This window comes from Chrysemys picta, chromosome 4 (assembly GCF_011386835.1).
Source record: "Chrysemys picta bellii isolate R12L10 chromosome 4, ASM1138683v2, whole genome shotgun sequence".
NCBI classification, from domain to species: Eukaryota; Metazoa; Chordata; order Testudines; family Emydidae; genus Chrysemys; species Chrysemys picta.
Window position 1 is genome coordinate 99,725,557 of NC_088794.1, and position 24,977 is coordinate 99,750,533.

Consider the following 24,977-nt stretch of genomic DNA (forward strand, 5'->3'; position numbering starts at 1 on the left):
TCGTTACCTAATATGATTTCTCTTTTCGCCATCTAGAGAGACATCCTTTTAAGGCTAGTCATGACATTGGCTGTAGAAGTAGATGTTCTTTGGTATCAGCATTTGGGCAGGGTTTGGCTAACTTAAATGGTTTCAATGGACTCCTCTTGGCTCACCTTGTTTACCTGCATCATTGTCAAAGATTTTGATGCATAGATAACTAATCCTAATGAAGATGTATTTATAGGACTTGTGTTTCTTGGGGTTTGTTAATTTAATTTTTGGGTGTATTTTTAGCAATTTTTGACTTTTGTGTTGATTTAAAAAAAAATTTTTTTTTTCAGGGTTTCTTTGTATATACTGTAATGAGTAATACATAAGAACGGCCATACTGGGTCAGACCAAAGGTTCATCTAGCCCAGTATCCTGTCTTCTGACAGTGGTCAATGCCAGGTGCCCCAGAGGGAATGAACAGGTAATCATTAAGTGATCCATTCCCTGTCACTCATTCCCAGCTTCTGGTAAACAGAGGATAGGGACACCATCCCTACCCATCCTGGCTAATAGCCATTGATGGATCTATCCTTCATGAATTTATCTAGTTCTTTTTTGAACCCTATTATAGTCTTGGCCTTCACAACATGCTCTGGCAGAGTTCCACAGGTTGACTGTGTGTTATGTGAAGAAATACTTCCTTTTGTTTGTTTTAATCCTGCTGCCTATTAATTTCATTTGGTGACTCCTAGTTCTTGTGTTATGAGGAGTAAATAAACTTCCTTATTTACTTTCTCCACACCAGTCATGATTTTATAGACCTCAATCATATCCCCCCTTAGTCATTTTTTCTCCAAGCTGAAAAGTCCCAGTCTTATTAATCTCTCTTCATACGGAATGCGGTCCATACCCCTAATCATTTTTGTTGCCCTTTTCTGAACTTTTCCCCATTCCAATATATTTTCTGAGTGGGAGTGACCACATCTGCACGCAGTATTCAATATGTGGGTGTATTATGGATTTATATAGAGGCAATGTGATATTTTCTCTTATTATCTATCCCTTTCCTAATGCCCAACATTCTGTTCGCTTTTTTGACTGCCGCTGCACATTGAGTGGACATTTTCAGAGAATTATCCACAATGACTCCAAGATCTATTTTACACATTCATTACGGTAGCATATCTTTATAATATTCTCTGGTGCATTTTGTCATAGTACTATTTTAAATAGCACTACGGCAAATATACTAGAGGAACCATAGTGTGCACAAGCAAGGTCTACACAGACCAATTAATTCACACTTTAGAAATCAGGCTCAGACTACTGCGTCTGCATTACTGCTCCATGTAGACAAGCTCTTAGATACAAATATTGTAACTATTTCTAGTGTTTATCGGTTAAAACCAAAAATCAGATGCCCCATGTATTTATCATGATAAGCGAAGAATAAAGGATTTTTTTCCAGCTCTAAGTGCACTACTTTTAATTAAATCTGCATGTTTTCCCTCAAAGTCATGCTATATCCTGAAATAGCTCTCTGTGTGAGATTGTCAAGTCAGATAGGTTTAGTATGGATTTTCCCAAGGTATGTGTTTAAACCTTTACTTCTATTAACAAAAATTTTTTTTAAGGGGGTCAAACTCAGCAGTAGCTTTTACTTAAGATTTGTCTGTTTTCATGCTGTGCTGGTTTTCGTAAGTTTTGAAAGCGAGTTACCTACATATGGATAGGGCTCACACTGGATATCCACACATCAAATGCGGAAACAAATTTTTAATCTAGAAACCTGCAATCCATTTTTGTGGATTGGATGTGGATACAAATTTTGTATCCGCTCAGGGCTCTACATGTGGATTTTGCTTCCGCATCCCTGTTGACATTTCGGTTCACCTTTCCTTGCTCTCTAGGCATTTCAGTTGGTATTTACATTGCTGTCTGTTTTTTTGTCATTGCCAAACACAAGAAAATCCACCATGGCCTTCCAGATCCCTAAGAATGGGCATGATGCATATGTGAAATAGTTCCTGTACATTGTTTATTTGAAACTGATATCTTACTTAAAATATATGTTCCCAATAATTCATTGGGCTGATATGATTCTTTAAGGAATGGAGTTTGGCAACAGCTACTGTTCGCAACTTTCACTGACAGACAGCAAACCGCTGAGATGGATGACGATTTCAGCTACTTTGGAAATTTGGAAACATTCCCTGCTCACACCATTAAGTTCTTAGATCAAGGCATAAAGATTAAAGCTACCAGTCAGATTTTCAAGGTAGTGTTTCTATTTTCTTTGTACATAAATATAAACATAGTTCTTAGTCTTTCATACTACTCCAACTTCAAATTTGTTTTTTCCAGAGTGAATCTAATTTGTTTTGTTACACACACCTTTTATTTGATTTCAGGATTTTTTAAAATTTATTTTCAATACAACATATAGTAAGGTCTCTTGCTGACATGAATGTCTGTCTACACACTGTTAAAAGTACATCATACTCTGTACAGTAATTGCAAAGCAATTAAGACCAGCTGGAAAGTTTTGCACTCTTGTCCTCTCAGACTTCTAGCTGCAAGCTACAGAGTATGTTATGTGTTGCCTTCAGTTCTAGATTTAACCTTTTGATACCCCAGAACCTGAGTTTACTCATAACGCTAAAAGCAACCACATCTAGCCTTTTGTTTTGTTCTTTTAGAAGGGCAGGATGTGCAAAGGTATTTGTTATCTATGAGTTTACAGTGGGAATGGTAGAGATGGATTTCTTGAGGCAGACAGTAGGCACCACCTACATTTTTAATTCTTATAGACCCTGATGGAACACTACGTCAAATGTCCTTTGGTTCTTATGCATTTCAACTTGGAATTTCCCCCAGGGTACTCTTCCCCCAACCCCAAGGTTGTAGAAAACCACAAACTTACTAGTCTCTCTGTTAGTTTGCCTACTTCCCTTTTATGGCAACATCTACCTTTTCCATCTATTAGCTGCCCCAGGAAGTCAGCTATGCTCAGTCCTTTTGACCATAACTAGACCAACTATCCTCAGGTATTTGTTAGATGAGTGGCTGTATTCACACACGGGAATAATTTGAAGAAGCATGCAGCAAAGCCCCTCTAGAGATTACTTTATCATGTGTAACAAATGTGAAAGCATTTGCAAGAGCTAGAGGCACATGGAATTCAATTTAGAACAGTCTGTACTAAATTCTGACAACTGACCTTTCAAATCATATCCAACGTTGATGCTTTCTATAGGTCCATCTTCCACTGAATTTCTTCTTTGTTGAACAGATTTTTGTCCTTCATATACTTGCTAATTTAATTTTTTTCTATCCTATTCAATTTTTCCTTCTGTAGCGAGCGTTCATTGTTCTAATATGTTTGTGAAAAATCTAAAAAGTAAAATCCAAACATAAGGTTTTAATGAAAGTGGTTAATTGTCTTGACTGGTTCAACAGAAGTTCAAACAAACAAACCTGATATAAACAGCAAACCTAAAACCAGTCAGCTCCATAGTATGACTGCAGGTACGATTCATGTTGTACTATTTATGTACACGGAGTAATCTGGAACAGGCAAGTATTTGATTAAGGCATAATAGTAACACCTTTAAAACTGATAGAGTAAAGAATGCAAGAGCTTCAAAGTAATACTTTGGTAACTTTTCAAGTGTATTAGAGATTTGATTACACTTTAATTAGTAAATATTAATGCTATATGTATTCTCCTCTCCAGCAACAATACTTAACTTCTTATGTACTGTTTGTTCTGAACAGCCCCAAAAGACAATAGAAAAAACATGTCAGCAGTTTAATTTCATGATAGTTTTAATCAGGTAATTGCAGAAAAACATTGAAACTGTTGTATGATATTATCTGATGTCAACTTACAAGTGTATGATGTAACAAAACAGTTACAAACTTATATATGCATATTTACATTATATACTCAAAAGTAACAAGCTATATTCTTATACATAGAAGAAATACATCTATGACATGAGTTAAACTAAATCATACATCATTTAATAGAAAGAAATAGCTGTTAAGATTTTAATGGAAATAATATACAAGTGAGGCACTTTTTGAGGTCGTTAGGTGGAAAGCAAATGGCACTACGCAAAAGAAGAGGCAGTCTTCACAAATGAAAATCTATGTACAGATTATACTGTAGCTTCAAATACAACTGTTTCTCCACTAGGTAATGCTTTAGAAATCTCAAAACTAACAACAACGTTTGCAATTTAAGAAGCTTTAAGAAAAAAATGCTTACGTTTATCAGTGCACCAAAGCATATGGAAGTTTTAACCACTTGGCTGCTGACTAACAGTACCATAAGGCTTTCTCCCCCCCTCTGGTAACCCTTATCTTGATATTTTATTTCTTTAATGAATACGTATGCATCACGGTACTGTCCACATACAGTGGTGTAAATTCTGTGAAAATGTAAACTCCAATTTAAAAATTGTGCATTATTTACATGGGGGTTTTCAACATTATCCTCTAAGTACACATGGAAAGATCATCCAAAAGAGAACAAATCAGAAATGGGAGTGCTACATTTCAACATGCAAAAATCTATGCATTCTTTGAAATAGTTTATCCAGAGCATAACTCATGCACTAAGCATCCCTTACTTTGCTCTGGACACTTGTGAATTTTATGCAACCATTTACTGTGCTGTTCTACAAACAATTACTTATCAGAGGTTTCTCAGTATTTTGTTTTAATCTTGCTTAGAAGATTATAGGCACCCTACCTCACAACTGTTGGACTGATGGTGTGCTTGTTTAAAAAAAGTTACCCAAAGAATTAAATTCCTCTATCTACGTAAGTGTTTGTACCACCATCTTGTAACTAGTAAAAATCCCAAACAAAGGCAAAAAAAACCCGACCCAGTTATTCTTGGATGTCCACTGGTAGAACACTTTTTTCAGTAATGATTTTAGCCATTATCTTGATTTTAGTGACACAATTTTATATTTTAGGCCCGTCTCATATAATCTATGGTCCACTTTGCAAATTTGTACTCTAGCAAACACTATTTTATTTTTAAAGTCAGCTGTAATGGAAACTTTTAAAAGGCATAAGATCTCAGGAATCAGAGTAAGGGTTCTTATTCCCACTTCCAGTTTAGGATAGTTTTTACTAAATTCATACCTCAAACAATGTACTGTTGTATTTAGCTGGCAATTTGTACGGGAATATAGCTACAATACATGATTGGGCTATGTAATCACGCTTGCCTTTAGTTTTTCCAGTAGGTGGTGCCAAAGTGCTACAGTTGACCTCTTTCCCCAGGAGACTAAATGCTTTCTTTTCATAACTGTAGAGTTCACCATGCCAGGAAAGTGAATCTTCTATGGCGGTTTCTTAAAACTTAGGTCTCCCATATGGCAGCACAGAGCTCTGTTACAAAGTCACATGACTAAAATTTGACTTCCGACTTTTCAGAAAAAAAAATTGTATTAAGTTTCCCTCTTCCCTTTCAAAAACTTGAGAAAAGATTTCAGAAGGAAAGGTAAATGTCACTTAACAGTGCCACAGACAAGGGGTGGGATGCAAGGGACAGTCTCTGAATGGTTTTGCAAAGTGTCTATTTTTGGATACTCAGAAAGTGCCTCCAAAAGTGAATAAGAACCCAAACAGTACAGAGAGGCATACATCTCTGTGCTCTACTACTTCCAACCCATGTGTCAGTGTAATTCTTTTAATTAGTCTTAAATTGGGTGAACTGCTAGAAAGACCCATGGTGAAAAAAGATGATAATGGCATTAAGGTTTGTTTTTTTTTTAAATGGATTGAATTTTTTAAAAGAGTAAAGGAAAGGATGGGGACAAAATTTTAGCAGCAAAGTGGTTAAATGCAAATTGAAAATATTACTGCACACATTCAGTAAAATTATTAAAGCATATATGTTGCATATAAAATACAGTACAGGACCAGGAGTTGCACTATGTTGAATAGTGCTCAGAGGAAATTGTTAAACTCATTTTTTCCTGAAGTATATACACAATACAATTCTACAGTATTTTCCTATACAGCCAGCAAGTTCTTTTCTTAGGTTGTTCATACCTCGCTCAATCTTGTTAAAAACCTAGCACTTACAAATATTATTTTTTATTCACAAGGAAAACATTCCCATTTCACTAATGAATAGTTTAAGTAACAGTCTATTCTAGGCAACCAAGTTTATCTGAAAACACGTAAAGCATGAAAATCATCCAGAGTAGCAGCTTTCAAATATATAAACAGTAAAAACGATACTTAAGACTGCTGCTACAGTGTCATATTCTTGGATTTAGTTTATCCAATCAATTTTTAGTACAAAACTAGAAGCTCTTTCATAACTTCTACAGTTATCAATATATTTGTCTTCTTTTCAATGTGAAATAATACTTCAAGATGCTCTATGTACACAATGCTGTCAATTTGAGCTGTCATATAAATATAAATGTTTTCTTTAAAAAAGTATTTTACAGACAGATAGTGTTATATACATTTGTTCAGAATTTGATTCCTGGACTACAGAAGAGAACTAACAAAAGCTTTAATATATGTAAGAAAGAAAAGGTACATACACCCACACTGGGAAAAATGCATAGAAAATTAAGGTTATTTAAAAAAAAAAAATCAACTATGCAACTTTTTATAGGAAAGGTGTACAAAGGACATTCCCCTTCCCACTCCAACCCTATTGGGATATCTTCCTAAATGAATGAAGGCCTTTACTTCTGTTAGAATTTTAACATGACATTAATTAAACATTATGAGTGAATGTATTTTGTTATGCCATGTAATAAGAGTCATAACAACTTGTTTAAAAATTCTCTAACAGTTAACCTGTTAGAATACTTGACCAACTGTTCTGTAAATTAAACATTTAGTAATATAATACCATGGCCAATTTTATATACCTTTTGTGTGTGTGCACACAGACACAGACAGACAGACACACACACACTCACTCTCAAAAAAAGTTTACTCCAATTTTTCAGGGGCTGTAAGTTGTTAATTTATTTTTAAACACAGAATAATTTTATTCTTGCCGGTTTAAATAAAAAGATGCTACAATTCAAAATAATGAAAACAATTTCAATTTTTGTTAATTATTAATCTTTCAGTTTAATCGTCGTACATGATAAACAGTTGAACATATAATCTTAGTTTAACAGAAGGATAAATGGAGAACACTGATGACATACCATTACAACTGCCTTATTGGACCTTTTGCTTTGCTGAACATTTGTAAATGCGATAAAATATTTTTTGGAAGACACCCCAAAAGAAAACAACTTGCTGGTTGAGTAACAGAAAACAACTTCTTTTGCTATAATTGTTGAAACCAAAGTAATTTATATAGAAAAATAAATGTGTTCTTATTAGAACATTTTAGACACTTACATCTGTGCTTAACAAAAAAATATTGGTCACTCAAGACTATAATAATTAATATTTTAAAGGTTTTTAGAGATTACCAGAATGCATGGATACAACTCAATACAAACTGTAGCTGACGGGAAATAGGACTGAAAATACCAATTTGTCCATCTGGAATAGAAATGCTACTAAATAAACTAATTAAATATTTAAAATACTATTATGGAATGTGATTGTAGATATGATTCATACCTACTATATAACTGGAAGGGGGAAGGAAAGTTTAATATGTAATAATTCGTACCTTACACATTTAGTTAAATATAAACATTTGTTATTTATATATAAAGTTGCTTCCAAAAATCTATTAATAAGTGATTTAGTTGCACTTAAATCAGTTTCATTTCTCATTTGCCAAGTATTAACTTTTCTTAGTCTTAAATCAACTGTCATTAGTGCACTTTTAATTTCCTCTCAAATAATTTGTAATTCTTTTAAGAGCCCCATCACCTAAACCATGAATGTACAAAATGGCAAAAGTTAATCCCTTTTAGTATAACTGTAGTTTATATACTCATTTTATAGCCAATAATAAGAAAAGGCTTCCTTTTCCAAACTCCTTCGTAACTTGCAACGAAACACCATGCACTGAAAGGAAATAGTTAAGCATGGCTACTAGCATTTGTAAAATGCTAAGGTCTGACAAGTCTTGCTGCTTCTTCCACATCAGGCTTCTCTTACACGAGAAGATTTCCTTCTGCTTGCCAAAGGCTTCCACAAATCCAAGATAGATGCTTCCTGGAAACAAAGATTTTCAGCTCTATTTGGCACTAGACTGTTCATCCAGCAGCTTTATGCTTTCCTCCACAGCACCCACACACCTCACCACAGTGATGGCATGCTCTCAAGGGGAGGTAGCAGCACATACATGGGGCAATGAATGACAAAGCTATCAGGGCTAACCATCGTAAGCAGAACTTGTCATCACTAGTGTCACATGAGCAGGGGTCAGAGAAATCTCCTTCAGAGTCTGACATGCAGTGATATAGCATGCTCTCTGCACAAAGCATGCAACTAACTTGGTATATGCATCTTTTAATAGGATCTGGAGCATCCTGACATTTCCCCCTGCCATTCTCTTCATGATTAAATCTCTCCTGGCAGTATATACAGCGAGAACGCTCACCATCCTCTTTCCTTCTTTTTGACTTTTTAAATTTTAACGAGGAAGGCTGTGTTTTAAATACCACAGAACTCTTCGGGTCTTTTAGTGAATTCAGCTTAGTCCCATCCACACATGGATATAGATAGTCCGATTTTTTATTGTCGGACTTAGAAAACTGTATATTGGAGTCCGCCTCATCCCTCTCCAGATCATTTTTCCACATGTCAGGATGTCTGTAGTCTGCATAACGACGTATTAAAATATCACGAGGATTTATTCTAACAATTTCCTCTTCATCCTGAAAGCTGACGTGTCTGATTGATTTCAATGGGACCTGAAATGGTAAATGGAAGCATCTTGTTAAATTACGTACAGGGACACAGTTAAGTTAGTACTTCAGTTACCATACAAATCAGGTCTCAGAACTTTTCCCCATTGCCAGGAGATAGTGCTTTCAGTTTATATATGATCTAGCACAATCTGCATAACAGACTTTTACAAGGGGTAAACTCAACTTACCTTGTGAAGCAGATGATCAAATAACATACAGGTTGCAATACAAAAGCCACCACCATCCATTCTTGAATAATTTCAAAATACTTTCTAATGGAGTTGTCTTTGCTTACTGAAGCAGTACTTCAGAAGAAATGCATTAATGCTTATGGTGGGAGCTCACAGCCAGTTACCACAAAAAGGGTTTAGAACACAGCTGGCATCTAATGGAAATTTTGCTAAACCAAGATTGACATAACTTTTTCATAGTTCTATAAAGATTGGCTGGTGATGAGAGCCATCTTTCACTATTAATGAAAATAAGTTTGCTATAAAGTTTTCGCTTATGAGCAACGATTAAAAGCAAACAATCCTTTCCCATCGCTGCCAACAGCAAACAAGTCCCTCAGTTATAGGGGAGGTTAACCTCTGCCGAAATACTTGAGATTCATGAAGATTTAGTTGGCTCCATGGAATAAAGTTCAGAACCAGCCAACCTTGCAAATGGTAAACACACTAATATTGTAGAGCAAGATAGAGAGGGGAATCTTTGAAAAGCTGCGGAGCACAGTCCTCAATAAAAATATAGCAACAGAAATCTAAGGTACTGTAGTGGTGCTGGGTCTTTAATGGCAAGCATATATACCTGACTTCAGCTCAGAATGGAGGGTGGGATAGCAACGAATGCTGGGAAAGGCAGCACTATATAAAATTGTATAGTTCTGTCTGCAGTGCCTCATGGGAGCAGTTTGTGCTTTATGCTTTCCACAATGGCTCTAAGAAACACTAGACATGAGGAAAAACCTGGAGTGGGGCTCTCCATTAAGGCAGCTAGGGCAGCAGAAAGGACAAGCTGTGGGAAGGACCTGTTAAGAGGCTTAGAGACAAGCAGAAAAGAAGGCAAGGGGACTTTGGGGAGGATTATGTTGTTCAAGGTCTGAAGGTATTATACAGAAGGACCTCCATGGAAGAGTGAAGTAAATGAAGGGAAAGGCCTGTGGCAACACAGTAATGGTGTAGGCTTGAGGCCTGGCATTGGCACCTGCTGTTCAGGTGCGTCAAACTGGGGATTCCTCTACAGCAACATAGACTTCAGAGGAGGTGCAAGAAATCCCACAGTAGACATATGTGATAACTGCTCCCCAGGGAGCATGAAGTTTTATATTCTTTATGAAGTCTTTTAGCATCTACTATAATAGTTCTATTCTTGTTAGCCCTACAAAATATCCAATCTTTCTTTGAATCTTGCTAAATTCCTGACTTCTACAACATCCTGTGCAGGGTGGATTGATTTAAATGAAAGCAATTTAAATCACTGATGGTAATCATGATTAAATCAGGAAGCAGGAAACCTTCATTTAAATAATTGATTTTAATCTTGCTCTGCATTTGCACTTTAGGCATTTTCCTAAAGAAAAGCTGAATCTCATTTGTTTGTAACCATGCTGAACTGCAACTAAATAAAGCCTTTACATTAAATTTGGTCCTTTTTGCTAACCAGAAAGATACAGTATGTCTATACACATTTCTTTAAACAATTATATAGATTAACATATATTTTTTCAGATTCTTAATTTTTATATTTTAAAAAATGGATGCCTTTTTGTAAAATGGATATATGATCCATTTTTTATTTACTAGATTAGTTTATTTGTGATTTGTGTTAAGCTCTATTTGGATGGAAATTAGAATTCAATGGGCAAAACCAGCTTTTTTTATTAGTTCAATTAAACGACCTTAAATCAGACATGCCAAACCCACGGAAAAAAACTGCAGAAATTGGGCTTGGTTTTGGCTTAATTGGTGTGAGAGTTGCTTGTTGGCTAGTTTTTGGCTAGTAGCTTGTTTGGTTTGTAGATTCTTTTTTTTTTTTTTGATTGGCTCCCGGCGGGGAGGGGGGGGGCGCGACAGGGGGACGACAAGCAAGGGAGAAAGTCGGGTGCACAGCAGACCCACCACAGCCCCAGACTGCACGCCGGGGGGATCTAGTCACATAGAGTGTTGGGGTTCTTAGGGACTGGCTTGTTTTGAAATGGGATTAGCTTGATTTTTGGCTTATTGTGAAAGTTAGGGTGCTTATTTACCACGTGAAAGTTGGCAACTATGCTTAAGTGTGCTGGAGACTTTCCAGGACTTTCCATGATCTCCGTGACTTCTGCAGTGGCTGGTGCTGGCTCAGGGACTGCCAGGCAGCCCCTGGGCCAGCAGCAGCAGTTTGGGTGTGTAGGAGGGGGTTCAGGGCTAGGGGGTTGGGGTGAGGGGTGGAGCTTACCTCGCGGTGGGGGGCTCCCCCCCAGCATGTCTCTGTAGCTCCTAGGCGGAGGGGCCAGGGGGCTCCACGCATTGCCCGCAGGCCCCGCCCATGCAGCTCCCATTGGCTGTGGTTCCCAGCCAATGGGAGCTGTGGTGCCGGCGCTTGTGGCAGGAGCAGAGCGTGGAGCCCTCCTACCCTTCTCCTCCCAAGGAGTTGCAGGGACACACAGAGTCAGGTAGGGAGCCTGCCAGCCCCGCCAACCCTCCCCCTCAGCACCAGCAGGGGTCCTGGGCCATGCGCCACTGCCAGCCCCTCCCTCCCAGCACCAGCAGGGGTCCCAGGCCACCCACCCAGAACATCTGTGGTCCCCCTGGACCATCCCCCTTCAGAGCATCTGCAGCCCCCTACCCAAGTTTTAGTTAGGGGTATATAGTAAAAGTCATGGACAGGTCACAGGCCATGAATTTTTGTTTATTGCCCGTGACCGGTCCATGACGTTTACTAAAAATACCTCTGACTCAAATGTAGCCTTATTTATAACTAACTGATTTATTAAACAAAAGGACATATCTGTAGTTAGTGAACTGAACCGACTGCTTCTGGTCACTATGAACTTCAGATTTTAAAACTAGTAGATCTCATCCTCTCACATCTAGTTTTTATTGCAACACTGGAAGAGGAAAACAAGCTTCCTTGCTTTTTCAAATTCCAATTGGTTTCTTAACAGTCCGAAAGAAATAGTTATAGAACTGAAATAGTTCAATAAACTGAAATGAAGAAAATATTCTCTCTGCCCTTGCAGAAAAGCCTACTGCTGTCAAAAGCTGGTTTAGCACTTCAATAAACTAGTTCCAGGTGCTTAACCAGTAACTTTCACCCATTCGGTGGTTTGAAAAAGTATTTCCTTTTATCAGTTTTGAGTCTGCTACCTTTCAGTTTCGTTGGATGCCCCTTGTGTTTGTATATTAGACATGGAGAACAGGAGTTCCTCATCTAATTTCTCAATACCATTCATTACTGATGTATACTTTTATCATGTCCCCTCTTATTTGTTTGATCTCTAAAGTAAACAATCCCAATATTTACAGTCTATGTGAGAATTTTTCCATGCCCCATATAATCTTGTTGCTAGTTTCTGAACTCCCTCTAATTCTGCAATATCCTTTCTGAAACTGGGGTGACCAATACCGAACACAATATTGCAGAGGTCACCTCATCTCAGAAAGGATACTGAAAGAAACTGGGACTGTTTACCATAAAGAAAAGACAAATAAGACAATAAAAGCATACACAATAATGAATGGAACTGAATAAGCAGCTAGAGAACTTCTATTTGCCCTATCTTGTAATACAAGGAGTAGGGAACATTAAATGAAACTCCATTGAAAGGAAATACTAAGGAGCTTACAATCAAAGTATAAGAGGAGACAACAGCTGGATGCAGACAAGCAATAGCGAGGCAATTATGTTCAGTATAAATTAGCAGCAGTCACAGCACATCACATGCATAGCCTTTATTGAGTGCTTTATTGATATCAAAACACAGGTGAGTTTTAAGGAGAGATATGAAGGAGGATAGCATAGAGGTTCTGCACGTACATATTGCAGAAATTTCCCATAAAATAAGAGGCAGCTGAGAAAAAGCATAAGTCTCGGTTCATCCATAAAATGGGAATACTAATACTTAACTTCCTCACGGGATGCTGCAAGGATGAATTCACTTAGGTTAAGCGAGGAACTCTGGTACTATGCTGGGGGGTTATAGAAGAACCCAGACCAAGAGAATGGAAACTCTTCAACTTTCAAGTCAGTTTTTTTCTCACTCTGCTCTCAGGTGCATGATTTGTGAACCTTCTAACAGAAAAGGCTGAGGGGGTTGAGCCCCCTAATTTAGCAGATCCACATGATACCATAGGTAGGGGCCATCTGTGAGGACACCATGGTCGCTGTACTATCATTTAGACCGTACAGAAGCTGTTCTACCAGAGATACCCAGCCCTTCGGACTGACATTCCCTGGAGCCTCTCAGAGTGTGGGTTTCCAAAATGCAGAGGAATTCAGTTGAGTTGCTCAGTGAGTTTAGGGGTGGAATATGTCATGAAGAATATTTGTTCCCTTGGCCCTAATCCATAGAAAATTTGAGGCTGGGCTTCCATTTGGTCTAGGAGAAAATGCATGAACAGAGGACTTATGGCAGGCAACCAATACTACTACTTTTTTCATGCTTCCTCTGGGCCTGAATTAAGGGGTTAGGGCTCCCTTCTGCTCATGGAAGCAGAGATATCCCTAAAGATTAGGGAAGTTTCTGAACAGAAGTCTGAACAGAAGTAGTTATGGTTTTAGCACTTGAAGTGGATAATCAGTTATTTTTTTAAATAGTTACTGCATATTTGTCATAAATCTGTTCATTCTTTCCTTAGAAGTCCTTCACTCACACAAAATGCAGAAAATGCATTCTAATTAAACAGAAATAAGTCCTTCCTTAAAAAACTGGTTAACTAATAATAACTAAGGACAAGATTAGGGTTAATAGTCCTGAAATTTGACCTTTTTTCCTTCCCCCTTTATGTTTGTAAAGCTCGTTATTTTTATTTATTCATTCATACACATGGATACTGTATCCACTTCTCCTTCCCCAAATCACCCCCCAATCTACCACCTGCTCAAATGGGGGGGGGGGGGGAAGAGCGCGCGCACACACACACACACACACACACACACACACACACACACACACAGAGAACATGAAAAAATGGGTGTTACCATACCAATTCTAATGAGACTAATCAATTAAGGTGGGCTATTAGCAGGAGGAAAAAAAAACGTTTGTAGTGATAATCAGGATGGCCCATTTCAAACAGTTGACAAGAAGGTGTGAGTAACAGTAGGGGAAAAATTAGCATGGGGAAATAGTTTTTACTTTGTGTAATGACCCATCCACTCCCAGTCTTTATTCAAGTCTAATTTAATGGTGTCCAGTTTGCAAATTAATTCCAGTTCTGCAGTTTCTCGTTGGAGTCTGTTTTTGAAGTTTTGTTGTTGAAGAATTCGACTTTTAGGTCTGTAATTGAGTGACCAGGGAGGTTGAAGTGTTCTCCGACTGGTTTTTGAATGTTATAATTCTTAATGTCTGATTTCTGTCCATTTATTCTTTTGCCTAGAGACTGTCCGTTTTGGCCAATGTACGTGGCAGAGGGACTCTGTCCACATATCTATTCAAGGGACTCCATCATAGGACCTAATCACATCAGCCACACCATCAGAGGCTCATTCACCTGCACATCTACCAATGTGATATCTGCCATCATGTGCCAGCAATGCCCCTCTGCCTCTGAGGTGCCACAAGTACTCCTCGTTCTCAGAACCTCATGAATCCTTTGCCTATTTCTCCAGATACGACTGTCTTTCAAATCAAAGAAGAATGTTTATTTTACTACTTCTGGGTAATTAGCACTAGCTGATACAAGTTTGTGAAAGGGGATCTTATCTTTCTTTGGAAGAATACCTAATGTATTAGAGGGCTCCCTCCTTATGCTTTTTCCAGAGGCAGAAGTATATTCTAATAAAATGCACTGAACTATTATTTGAACTTCCACATTTTCAGCATATGTTATGAACATACTCTCTAGAGTTTTCTTAGTAAAAAGTTCCCAAAAACTTCTTGGCATATAGTCCTCTATAATAAATTTGTTACCCAAGTCAATAAAAATGTCTACTACTTCTATGCTGTCTATCAAAAACCTTGATGCTTTGACACTTAAGAAGCAGCAAAATGCACACATCATATTGGAAGACTAAGGTCAGTATTTTCCTTAGTCTTAATATTGTATGTAACACTATCTTTTGGAAAGTGTATTTTAACATTTGAAGCAGTAAAGCACACATTTCCTGTGTCAGTGGCCTTTTCGTTTTGTAACTTTTAATACTATTAATGTACAATTTATATATTGTTTTCCTGTTGTACCAAACATTATATCCTGGTCTCTGACGATGCTATAAATGAAGTTTCTCTAATAATATTAATTAGAAAAATACTCTATGCAATACACCCCAAGTATACATTTATTTATAATTTCTAACCAACACAGTTTTTCCATACTTGCCAAAAATGTTGTTTTTCTGAGGACTAAGACCATGGCAAATCAAAAGTTTCAAAAAATAAATGGCTTATTAAAACACAGAAATATGTAATAAAGACTTGAAAAAAAAATTCAGAATGTGAAATAATGGCTTTTCACCTAATCTGGTTAACTCAAGGATGACTAAACAATTTTACAAAACTTAACTTTCAAAACATCCTTTGTGAGGTAAAAATCCTACCACATTTCAGAAAGTAATTCAGTGCAGTATCTAAATATAGGGGTTTATAATTCAAATGTCATCCCAGCCATACCTATGTAGTGTTGGATTAAATGACGAATATAGAATTACATGGTAAGTGAAACAAGAAATGTTTCTATGGTTGGAAGCAGGATTGGCAATTTCCTGGGAAAAAATTAGGTTAGGACAGGGCACTGGCAAATACCAGTTGAAACTGGGAAAAATAAAAATTATTAGAATATACTAATGAAAATTACTAAAAAAATATCTAGCAATTTAAATAGTTTTGCAGTATATATAATATTTTAAATTGAAATGAGTCATAACATGTATAACTTCCTTGAGAAAATACTGAAATATATACACATTCTGATGTTCAGTATCATATTAAATATATTAGTTTACACCTATTGCAGTTTTACTTTTTATTTGTACAATTTTAAATCAATCTCTGAATCTACTGCTTATGTAACCACAATGTGAATATGTAATTAAAATGAAGTGTAATGGGATGTGCATTAACAAAACAGTTTTTAAAATAGAAAATGCCTTGAACTGGAACTAACTAGTCTTTCCTGGGGTGGTAACAACTACAATTTCACATGGTAAAAATCACATCTGGTAAATACCATGCCATCCCCAGTTGGAAATCTCTTACCTGGTTGGGATGGCTGGGAAAGTAGGCTCTTCTAAAGTTCAATTCCTCAAACGTCGAGGGCCTTATATTTGGACTTTTATAAGGTTCGCTGGTTACTACGGTTTCATGTTGGAAACGGTGATCTTTTAATGAACTGGAAGTATCGTCTTGAATTGCCTAAAATAAAAAGAATTCAACTTTATTCTGTTCTTGATATAGATTTAACATTTACATAAAAATCTCTAGGAATATCAAACCATAAAATCTTCAAACTCTCCAATATATACATATATATTTTATAAGATACATGTTAGAAGGAAACATTCACAAGGTCTCAAATAACATTTTTTTTAAAATGGTTTCAGTATCGACAAAGTCAGTCTGCCCAACAGAATGAAATTCCCTGTCCAGAGAACGCATACAGCATAGGCAGCAGCAATACAAGCCTCTCTACCCCACCCATGAACTTCAAATCTGACATGGAAGAACCACTTCTAGGAGGGAGTGTTTAGTCCAGTCTCCAATACTATTTGTTCTAGAAATGTCCACAAAGGTGTTAATTATTGCTGATTTTGACAGTAGCTTATACTGTGTGTTTGCAAAATTGTATTGCTCTCACTACAAATTGTGTAGAAACAAAAACTCAGACATACTGCTGGAGGAAAAAGTTCTGAAAGTAATGATGCGTAAACAGAATTACTGTTTGGGTATCAAGTTTAGAAAGCAAGTTTGTTTAACAGATTGGCTTGCTATAAAGGAAAATAAATGAACAAAAAGTGAATTTCAAGATAGATACTGGAGCTGAGTGCCACATAGTCACAGCAAGCATACACAAAACTACTACTGACTATCCAATATTGAAACTAAGTTTACATGAAACAACTGGGCACAAGGTTAAGACCCTGTGGCAAATGTATATTAAGATATCTTTAGGATAAATCCCACTCATAGCTTCAGACTGTGGAACAGGAAGTGTGCTTTGGTTGAACAGTGGTCTGTTTGTGCAGACGATCAATCTACTGGACAGAATGGAGATAATCTTAAAGAATCTGAGGTGTTTAATGAGTTGGGATATATTGAGGACAGGATGTAGTGAATGAGAATGAGGCAGATCCCAGTTAGCTGCCCCTTCCCCCCCCAAACAACCACCCCATATGCCATATAAAGTTCTGTTAGCACTGACAGATATAATTAAAAGCTAGAATTGACTGGGTGATAAAATCTGATGTTACTGAAAAAGGTCAAACTTCAACTTTGAGTTAATGGTGGTCACTGTAATAAAACCAAACAAGCTAAAGATTTGTAGAGAGCCGAAATATTTGAATAAGCCAATTCAACACAAACTACTGCATAGGACCAGATGAGATAGTGATGTTTAGACTTCAAAATAGAAGAGTATTTTCCATTTTGGATGCAAACCAAGGGCTTTGGTATGTCCAAAAGATACAGCAAGTGCAAGACTCTTGACTTTTAACTTTCCTTTTGGTAAATTAAAAAAAGTTCTGAAAGTAATGATGGGGAAGGGATAGCTCAGTGGTTTGAGCATTGGCCTGCTAAACCCAGGGTTGTGAGTTCAATCCTTGAGGGGGCCACTTGGGGATCTGGGGCAAAATCAGTACTTGGTCCTGCTAGTGAAGGCAGGGGGCTGGACTCGATGACCTTTCAAGGTCCCTTCCAGTTTTAGGAGATGGGATATCTCCATTATTTATTTATTTATTTATAAATATATGTTTAAATAATTTCTTCTTTAAATTAGCTCTGCATCTGAAGTAGAGAAAAGCATCACATTCTGGATCTTTGAAGATCTGGATGAGATGGAAGGAGAGGTTACTTACCTTACAGTAACTTGAATTTGAGATGTTTTGCCCCTATGGGTGCTCCACTGTAGGATGCATGCATGCTTGTGCCCTCTCGACTGGAGAATACAAAGCAATGTCCATTGGCACTGTCACGGGGAACATCACTCACTGTCGGCCTGGCGCTGCCTCGTGGTACTCTGGGGATTATCTCGAGGCCGATGCCCGTCTGTGGTTTGCACACCGTCACTCTGTCTCTGCTATCGACTTGCTGCCCCTCTCGCAGCCTCAGGAACTACAACATCCTCTTTGTGGCTCAGCCCTCCGGCCGTGTCATTGTCTGTGTTCCCCCCTTCTGGGGGAGTGTAACTTCTCAATAGTCGGGCAGTCCCCTCACTCACTGCCTCGGTGCCACTTGCTTAGTGGCTGATAGGGGAACCCAGGCCTGCCCTCTTCTCTGGGTGCTAGCCCAGGGACCCTCAGTTCAGCAGTCTGGGCCTTCTCTCTCTGAGCTCACTGGTCTATCCCTGAGCTGCTTTCAACTACTGGTTCCCCTTCTCTTCCTGGGCCTACCAGTTTCCCAAAGCCTCCTCCCAGGGATTGACTGCCTTTTCCCAGCTGCCTCTTCTCCATTCAGCTCCTGGGCTTTATAGACCCCACAAATTCCTGGCCAGCTGAAGTTCTTTAATCAGCTGCCATATGGGTTAAGTGTACCATCTGGCCTGCATTAAACCCTGCAGGGTGAGTGTGGGGTAGTCATCCCACCACAGGCCCATATTTGCACAAAGTAGCATCTTGTGCCTCCAAACCAGGGGATATAAGGAGACAAGGACCCACTGCCACTCATTTCCTTCTCAGCTGTTGAGAGCCTCCACAGCTGAGGAGAAGGAGGAGGACAGGAGGCGGAGCATCCATAGGGACAAAACATTTCAAAGAACTCAAGTTACTATATGGTAGGTATCTTCTCTTTTGAGTATATGTCCCTATGGGTGCTCCACTGTATAAGAATCCCAAGCAGTAACTTAACAAGGAGGTAGGTGCTGATGAGGCACATTCAAGACCGTTCAGAAGATTGCATCATCAAAGGTAGTAGCATCCCTGAAAACAGGAATGATGGTGTAATGCTTGGCAAAGGTATGGATGGAAGACCAAGTCACAGTCCTACAAATTTCTGGTATGGAAACATCCTTCAATAGAGCTATATATGTGGACTGAGATCTAGTGGAACGTATTACCACTCTGTGAGAGTACTGCATCCCAGCAGATTCATAGCAGGTAAAAAGATGCATCCTGAAACCCACTTTGCCAGTCTGTGTGTGGGGAAATAGGTAATCCCTTCATTCTCTCAGAAAATGATAAGGAGAGGTCCAGAAGGTCTTAGTCCCATCACGGTAGAAGGCAATGGCCCTTCTGACATGTAGTGTATGTAGGCTGGTCTCATCTGTGGAGGTATGAGGTTTTGGGTAGAATACTGGGAGTCAAATCTTCTGATTAACGTGATATTCTGAAGAGACCTTTGGGAGGAAGTGAGAATGATGGCATAGTATCACCTTTTCTTCATAAAAGATGGTATATGGTGGGCCGACCTTAAGGGCACCAAGTTCTCCCATTTGTCTAGCTGAAGCAATGGCAATGAGGAATGAAGTCTTGAGGGAGAGAGAACAGGTAGCTACTGGTTCAAAGGTAGGTTTCCTTAGGACAATAGGAAACAAATCGAAGTCGCAACTGGGAGAAACAGTCTGTACAGGGGGAAACAAGAGGGTTAAGACCCTTGAGGAATCTAGCTGTAGTAGGGTGGGTAAAGACTGAAAAGTCTTTGATGGGTGAGTGGAAGGCTGTAATAGTGGCCAAATGTACTCTGACAGGTTTTCAAATCCAACAGGTAGACAGGAGTTTGGAGACCAGGCCCTCTAAGGCTTGGGAAGATTAAAGAAAACACCAGGAGTGGAGCACTTCCATTTTTGAAGGTAGTCTAGCTCCATAATAGAGAACCATCTAGGAACCATGTTGTCAGGTTCAAAAAGGAGGATTGGAGTCGATCAGGGCGCCGAGTCCTGCAACAGGAGATCCTTCCTGAGATGAAGTTGGTGAGATGTTGGCACAGAGAGGTGTAACAGGCTTGAGTACCATACTTATCTTGCTCAGGAAAGTGCTATGAAGATAACCTTCACTCTTTTCTGATGCAGTTTGGAGTCAGGTCTTGAGGATTAAAGGTAGAGGTGGATAACATATGGTAGGGGATGGCGTAATGTATCGTGAATGTGGGTACCGAAGACCATATCGCGGCCCTGTAGATGTCCTGGATAGGGACGTGCGCCAGGAAGGCAGCCGAAGACGCCTAAGCCCTAGTCAAATGAGCGTTTACTATCGGTGGAGGCATAGCCTGTGCCAACTCGTAAGAAGTACAGATGCAGGTAGTGATCCAATTCAAAATCCTCTGAGAAGACACCGGAAAGCCCTTCATCCCGTCAACTATCATGATAAAGAGCTGGGTTGATCTGCGGAAGGGCTTGGTGTGCTCCAGGTAGAACGCCAGGGTGCGCCTGACATCTACAGTGTGCAGCCGCTTCTCCTCATTTGTCATGAGAGGCTTTGGACAGAACACCGGGAGGAAGATATCTTGGTTGACATGGAAGTGCGACACCACAGTTGGCAGGAAAACCGCATGGGGCTGCAGTCAGACCTTGGAAGACGTGATTAGATTTCTCTCTTTTTCCCCCCATTTCTTTATGGCTTGTGGACTCCTCTGTGCTAACCCAAGATGCTTTTGTTTTGCTTCTAACCTTTAAGCTGGACCTCAAGAAAGCTGTCCTTGGTGCTTAATTCTTATAGTTGCTCTCTCGGTCTCTTTTTTTTAATCTAGCAACAGCCTGAGTTTTCAGATGTGTTTTCTTTTTTCTTTAAATACCTTTTTTAAGAACAGAATTGGATTTTTGTGTCCTAAGAGGTTTGTGCACATGTTTAATTAGCTGGTGGCAACAGCTTATTTCCTTTCTTTCTCAGCTCTTCCCCAGAAGGGGGGTGAAAGGGCTCAAGGGTACCCACAGGAAGGAATTCCCAAGTGCGCCTTCCTGGGTTCTCAAAGGGGTTTTGCACTTGGGTGGTGGCAACATCTACCCATCCAAGGTCAGAGAAAAGCTGTAACCTTAGGAGTTTAATACAAGAGTGCAGTGGCCAGTATTAATTTTTAGAATCCTTGTGGGCCCCCACCTTCTGCACTCCAAGTACCAGAGTGGGGAATTAGCCTTGACAGAGGCCAAGGAGACCATGGGGAACTTCAACTTCTTGAGGTACTTGTTGAGGCGCCGCAGGTCAGGGATGGGTCGTGGACCCCCCCCCCCTCCGGCTTTTGGGATAAAAAAATAGGACAAGTAAAACCCTTTCCCCCTCAAGTGCAGAGGGACTTCCTCCACAGCTTCCACCCGCAGTAGGCCTTGCACCTCCTGAGTGAGCAGATGCTTGTGAGAAGGGTCCCTGAAGAGGGACGGGGGTGAAGGGGGGGGGGAGAATAGAAAAAAACTGGAGAGTATATCCCCCCTGCTACTGTGCTGAGGACCCACTGGTCTGGTGTTATAGAGACCCAGACAAGGAGAAAGGGGGACAAACAGAAAGTAACAGGGGAGCAGGATCCAGGACACAGGCTGGAAGGGTGTCCTCAGGCGCATCCTCAAAATGCCTGCTTGTTACCTGGTTGGTTACGGGTGGAGCTCAGGTGAGCTGAGGGTGCCGGCTGATGGCCTTGCCAGCGCTTACAGCCCTTGCGGAAGGGCACTGACCGAGGTTTGCTTCCGAACCTGTGGAGCTGTTGCGGCTTAAACCGCTTCCTCGCCGGCCCCAGCATGTAAAGGCACAGGAAGTGCAAGGTAGTCCTAGAGTCTTTCAGGCCATGTAATTTACTGTCTGTTTGCTCCAAAAACAATGCCAAGACATCGAATGGGAGAACCTGGATGGATTGCTGAACCTCCATCAATAGGCCCGACAACTGCAACCAGGACGACCGCCTCATAGAGATGACCAAAGCCATGGTCTGGGTCGTAGAGTCTACTGCACCTGAGGCCGCTTGGAGGGCTTCCCTGGCCACAGCTCTGCCCTCATCGAGACTAGCCAGAAATTTTTTCCTGGGGTCCTCTGGCAACAAATCCATAAATTTGGCCATGGACTGCCAAATATTAAAACCATAACGGCCAAGTAAGGCCTGATGGTTGGCTCCTCTCAGTTAGAGGCTGGATGTAGAATACATTTTTCTAACAAAGAGATCGAGCCTCTTTGCCTCCTTGTTCTTAGGCGTCCAAACTGTTGGTCCTGCCTATCATGCTCATTGGCTGCCAACACAACCAATGAGCTTGGGGCAGGGTGGGTATAAAGATACTCATACCCTTTAGTGGGGACATAGTATTTTCTTTCTGCCCGCTTGGAGATGGGGGGCAGAAAGGAGGGTGTCTGCCACAGGGCCTTAGTAATTTTTACCACTGCCTCGTGCACTGGCAATGCCACCTTGGAAGTGGCTGCTGCACTTAGCACATCGAACAGGGAGTCTGAGGGCTCCGCCAGTTCCTCAGCTTCCAGCCCCAGGTTTGAGGCGACCCTCTTCAAAATTTCCTGGTGGGCCCTTGCATCATCCTGGGAAACCAAGTGAGAGGGCCTTGCTACTGCCTCATCATGCAAAGATGAAGAGGAGGCAGGTACAGATGGGTCTGTCAGCTCCGCCACTTCTGCTAAGGGAGCTTGGCCGAGGCTGGACGGCCTTGGGGAGCCTGCTCCGACTCCGCGTCCGAGTCAGGGGGTGGGCGAGAGACTGTCACTGACCATCTTTCAGATGCCCCTGAGACTGACCTATGCCTTGTGATGGGTGGGGAAAATCCCCACGGGTTCCATGCTGCCACTGGTGGCCCGCAGGGGAATGCCAATGGTGGGTGGCCTTGGCCTGCGAGCACGGTCTCCTCCTTGCTTTCCGAGCCCGAGGAGGGAGAAACTTGTCTGGGGGACCGGGATGGTACCGAGGCCACCTGTCTACCCCGATTCTGTCAGCCCTGGCTGTGGACTTCCATTGAGGACCTGTATGGGGATGATGGCTCTTGGTGCCAAGACCCCAATGACCGGTGTCAGCGTTCGGTGGATCGGTGATGGTAACCTGGCGATCGATGCATCAGTTAGAGAGTGGTGCCGCTCTGTAGATTGGGAAAGGGAGCAAGAAGACCGACGTGTCACGAGACTGTCAATGTGCTCACGGTGAACTGTACTGGTGGATCTGGCGACCAGGCTCCGGCGTCTCGACCCTCCAGAATGGTGCTGTGAGCTGTGAGAGCAGCTCGGGTGCTCCCGGCACCGGTGTTCTGGGCTTTGATCTGCACCAGATCGCTGGCAATTGACGCCTAAAACCCAAGGAACAGTGCCTAGAGTCCAGGGACCGATGCCGGGGACTCTGGCAGGCCAGCTGACCCGCATCCGGGGACTGGTGGCACTGTTCAGGCAAGTGCTGACAGGGCACCCACTGTGGTGAGGAGCAGTGCCACACTGATGGAGACCACTGGAAGGGTCCCAAGGCAGGTTTACCTCTTGAATGGGGAGCCTCACCGGCTGGCGTGGGTGGTACCGGGAGGGACAGTATGTCCTGAGGATACAGCAGCACCAGGTGCTGAGTGCCTCTGCCACTTCCTGGGATGGGGTTGGGTCTTGACAGCTCAGAGCCTGGCCACCATCCAGAGGGGAAGAGCTGCCCCATGCAGGTTTTTGCTCTCCTCTGGCTCTCTCCTTCCTTTTACGGGACATAGGAGAATGCCCCCTCCCGGCCTTAGTTTGCTTTTTAGCTGGTACAGGGATGAGGAATGGCGCCAGTTGGAGGTTGGTGCCGGCGGTGCGTTCCGCACTGAGGCTGCAGTACTTGGAGCAGAGTCTGATCTTGTTGGCTCTGAGGCCGGTGCAAGGGCCGACTCCATAAGGAGCGTTCGGAGATGAACATCCAGCTCCTTTTTAGTCTGTGGGCTGAAGCTCTTGCAAATGCAACACTTGTCGCTCATGTGGGTTTTTCCTAAACACTTCAGGCAGCTTTTATGGGGATCACTGACTGGCATGGTTTTTTTGCCACAGTCATAAGGTTTGAAGCCCAGGGACCAGGACATGCCCCGTCCCTAGGCTGAATCCCACATGGGACTAACTATTTCTAACTTAACACTAAGGGAACTATTAAACTATACAACTTTGAACAACTATATACAACAAATTCACTACTAGATATAGTACAGATGGGAAAGCTTGTGAAGCAAGGAGACGGTCCAGCACAGTCACTGGCAGCAAAAAGGAACTGAGGGGGGTGGAGCCGGTGGTGCCCCTTATACCAGCGCATACGCGGGCCACTCCAGAGGGAACCAGAGCCGGTCTCCTATGGATACCACTGAGGGAAAAACTTCTGGCACCAGTGCATGTGGTGAGCACACATACCTATAATGGAATGGATATGAGCAAGCACTGAAAGAAGAACGAGAAAGATATAAAATTAACATGGAACACATTCAATGGATTAAAAGCTGGCTAATTGCTAGGGCTCAAATGTAACCGTAAATGGGGAATCATGATTGCACAGGTGTGTTTCTAGTGGAGTCCTCTGGGGATTGGTTCTTGGCCCTATGCTATTTAGTATTTTTAAGTAATGACCTGGAAGAAAACATAAAATCATCACTGAAAGTTTGCAGATGACACAAAAATTGGGAGAGTGGTAAATAATGAAGAGGTCAGGTCACTAGTACAGAGAGCTCTGGATTGCTTGGTGAGCTGTACTCAAGCAAATATGTATTTGACCAAATGTAAATGTATACATGTATGTCAATGTACATATTTAGGAACAAAGAACGTAGGCCATACTCAGAGGATACGGGACTCTATCCTGGAAAGCAGTGACTCTGAAAAAGATTTTGGGATGGAGATGGATAATCAGCTGAACATGAGCTCCCAATGCAGTGCTAT

At 40.9% G+C, this 24,977-nt stretch overlaps 1 protein-coding gene across 6 annotated transcripts in view; it reads right to left on the bottom strand.

Annotated features, from left to right (window-relative positions):
- Positions 1-3,783: 3,783 nt before the first annotated feature.
- Positions 3,784-24,977, bottom strand: part of SPRED1 (sprouty related EVH1 domain containing 1) — a 103,773-nt gene continuing 82,579 nt past the window's right edge. For all 6 annotated transcript variants that reach the window (XM_065593230.1, XM_065593231.1, XM_065593229.1 and 3 more), the window contains 2 exons: positions 16,243-16,398; positions 3,784-8,852 (listed from right to left, as the gene is read on the bottom strand). In XM_065593230.1, coding sequence (XP_065449302.1) covers positions 8,193-8,852; positions 16,243-16,398 — 816 coding nt within the window. In that variant the 3' untranslated portion in view covers positions 3,784-8,192. The remainder of the gene's footprint in view (positions 8,853-16,242; positions 16,399-24,977) is intronic.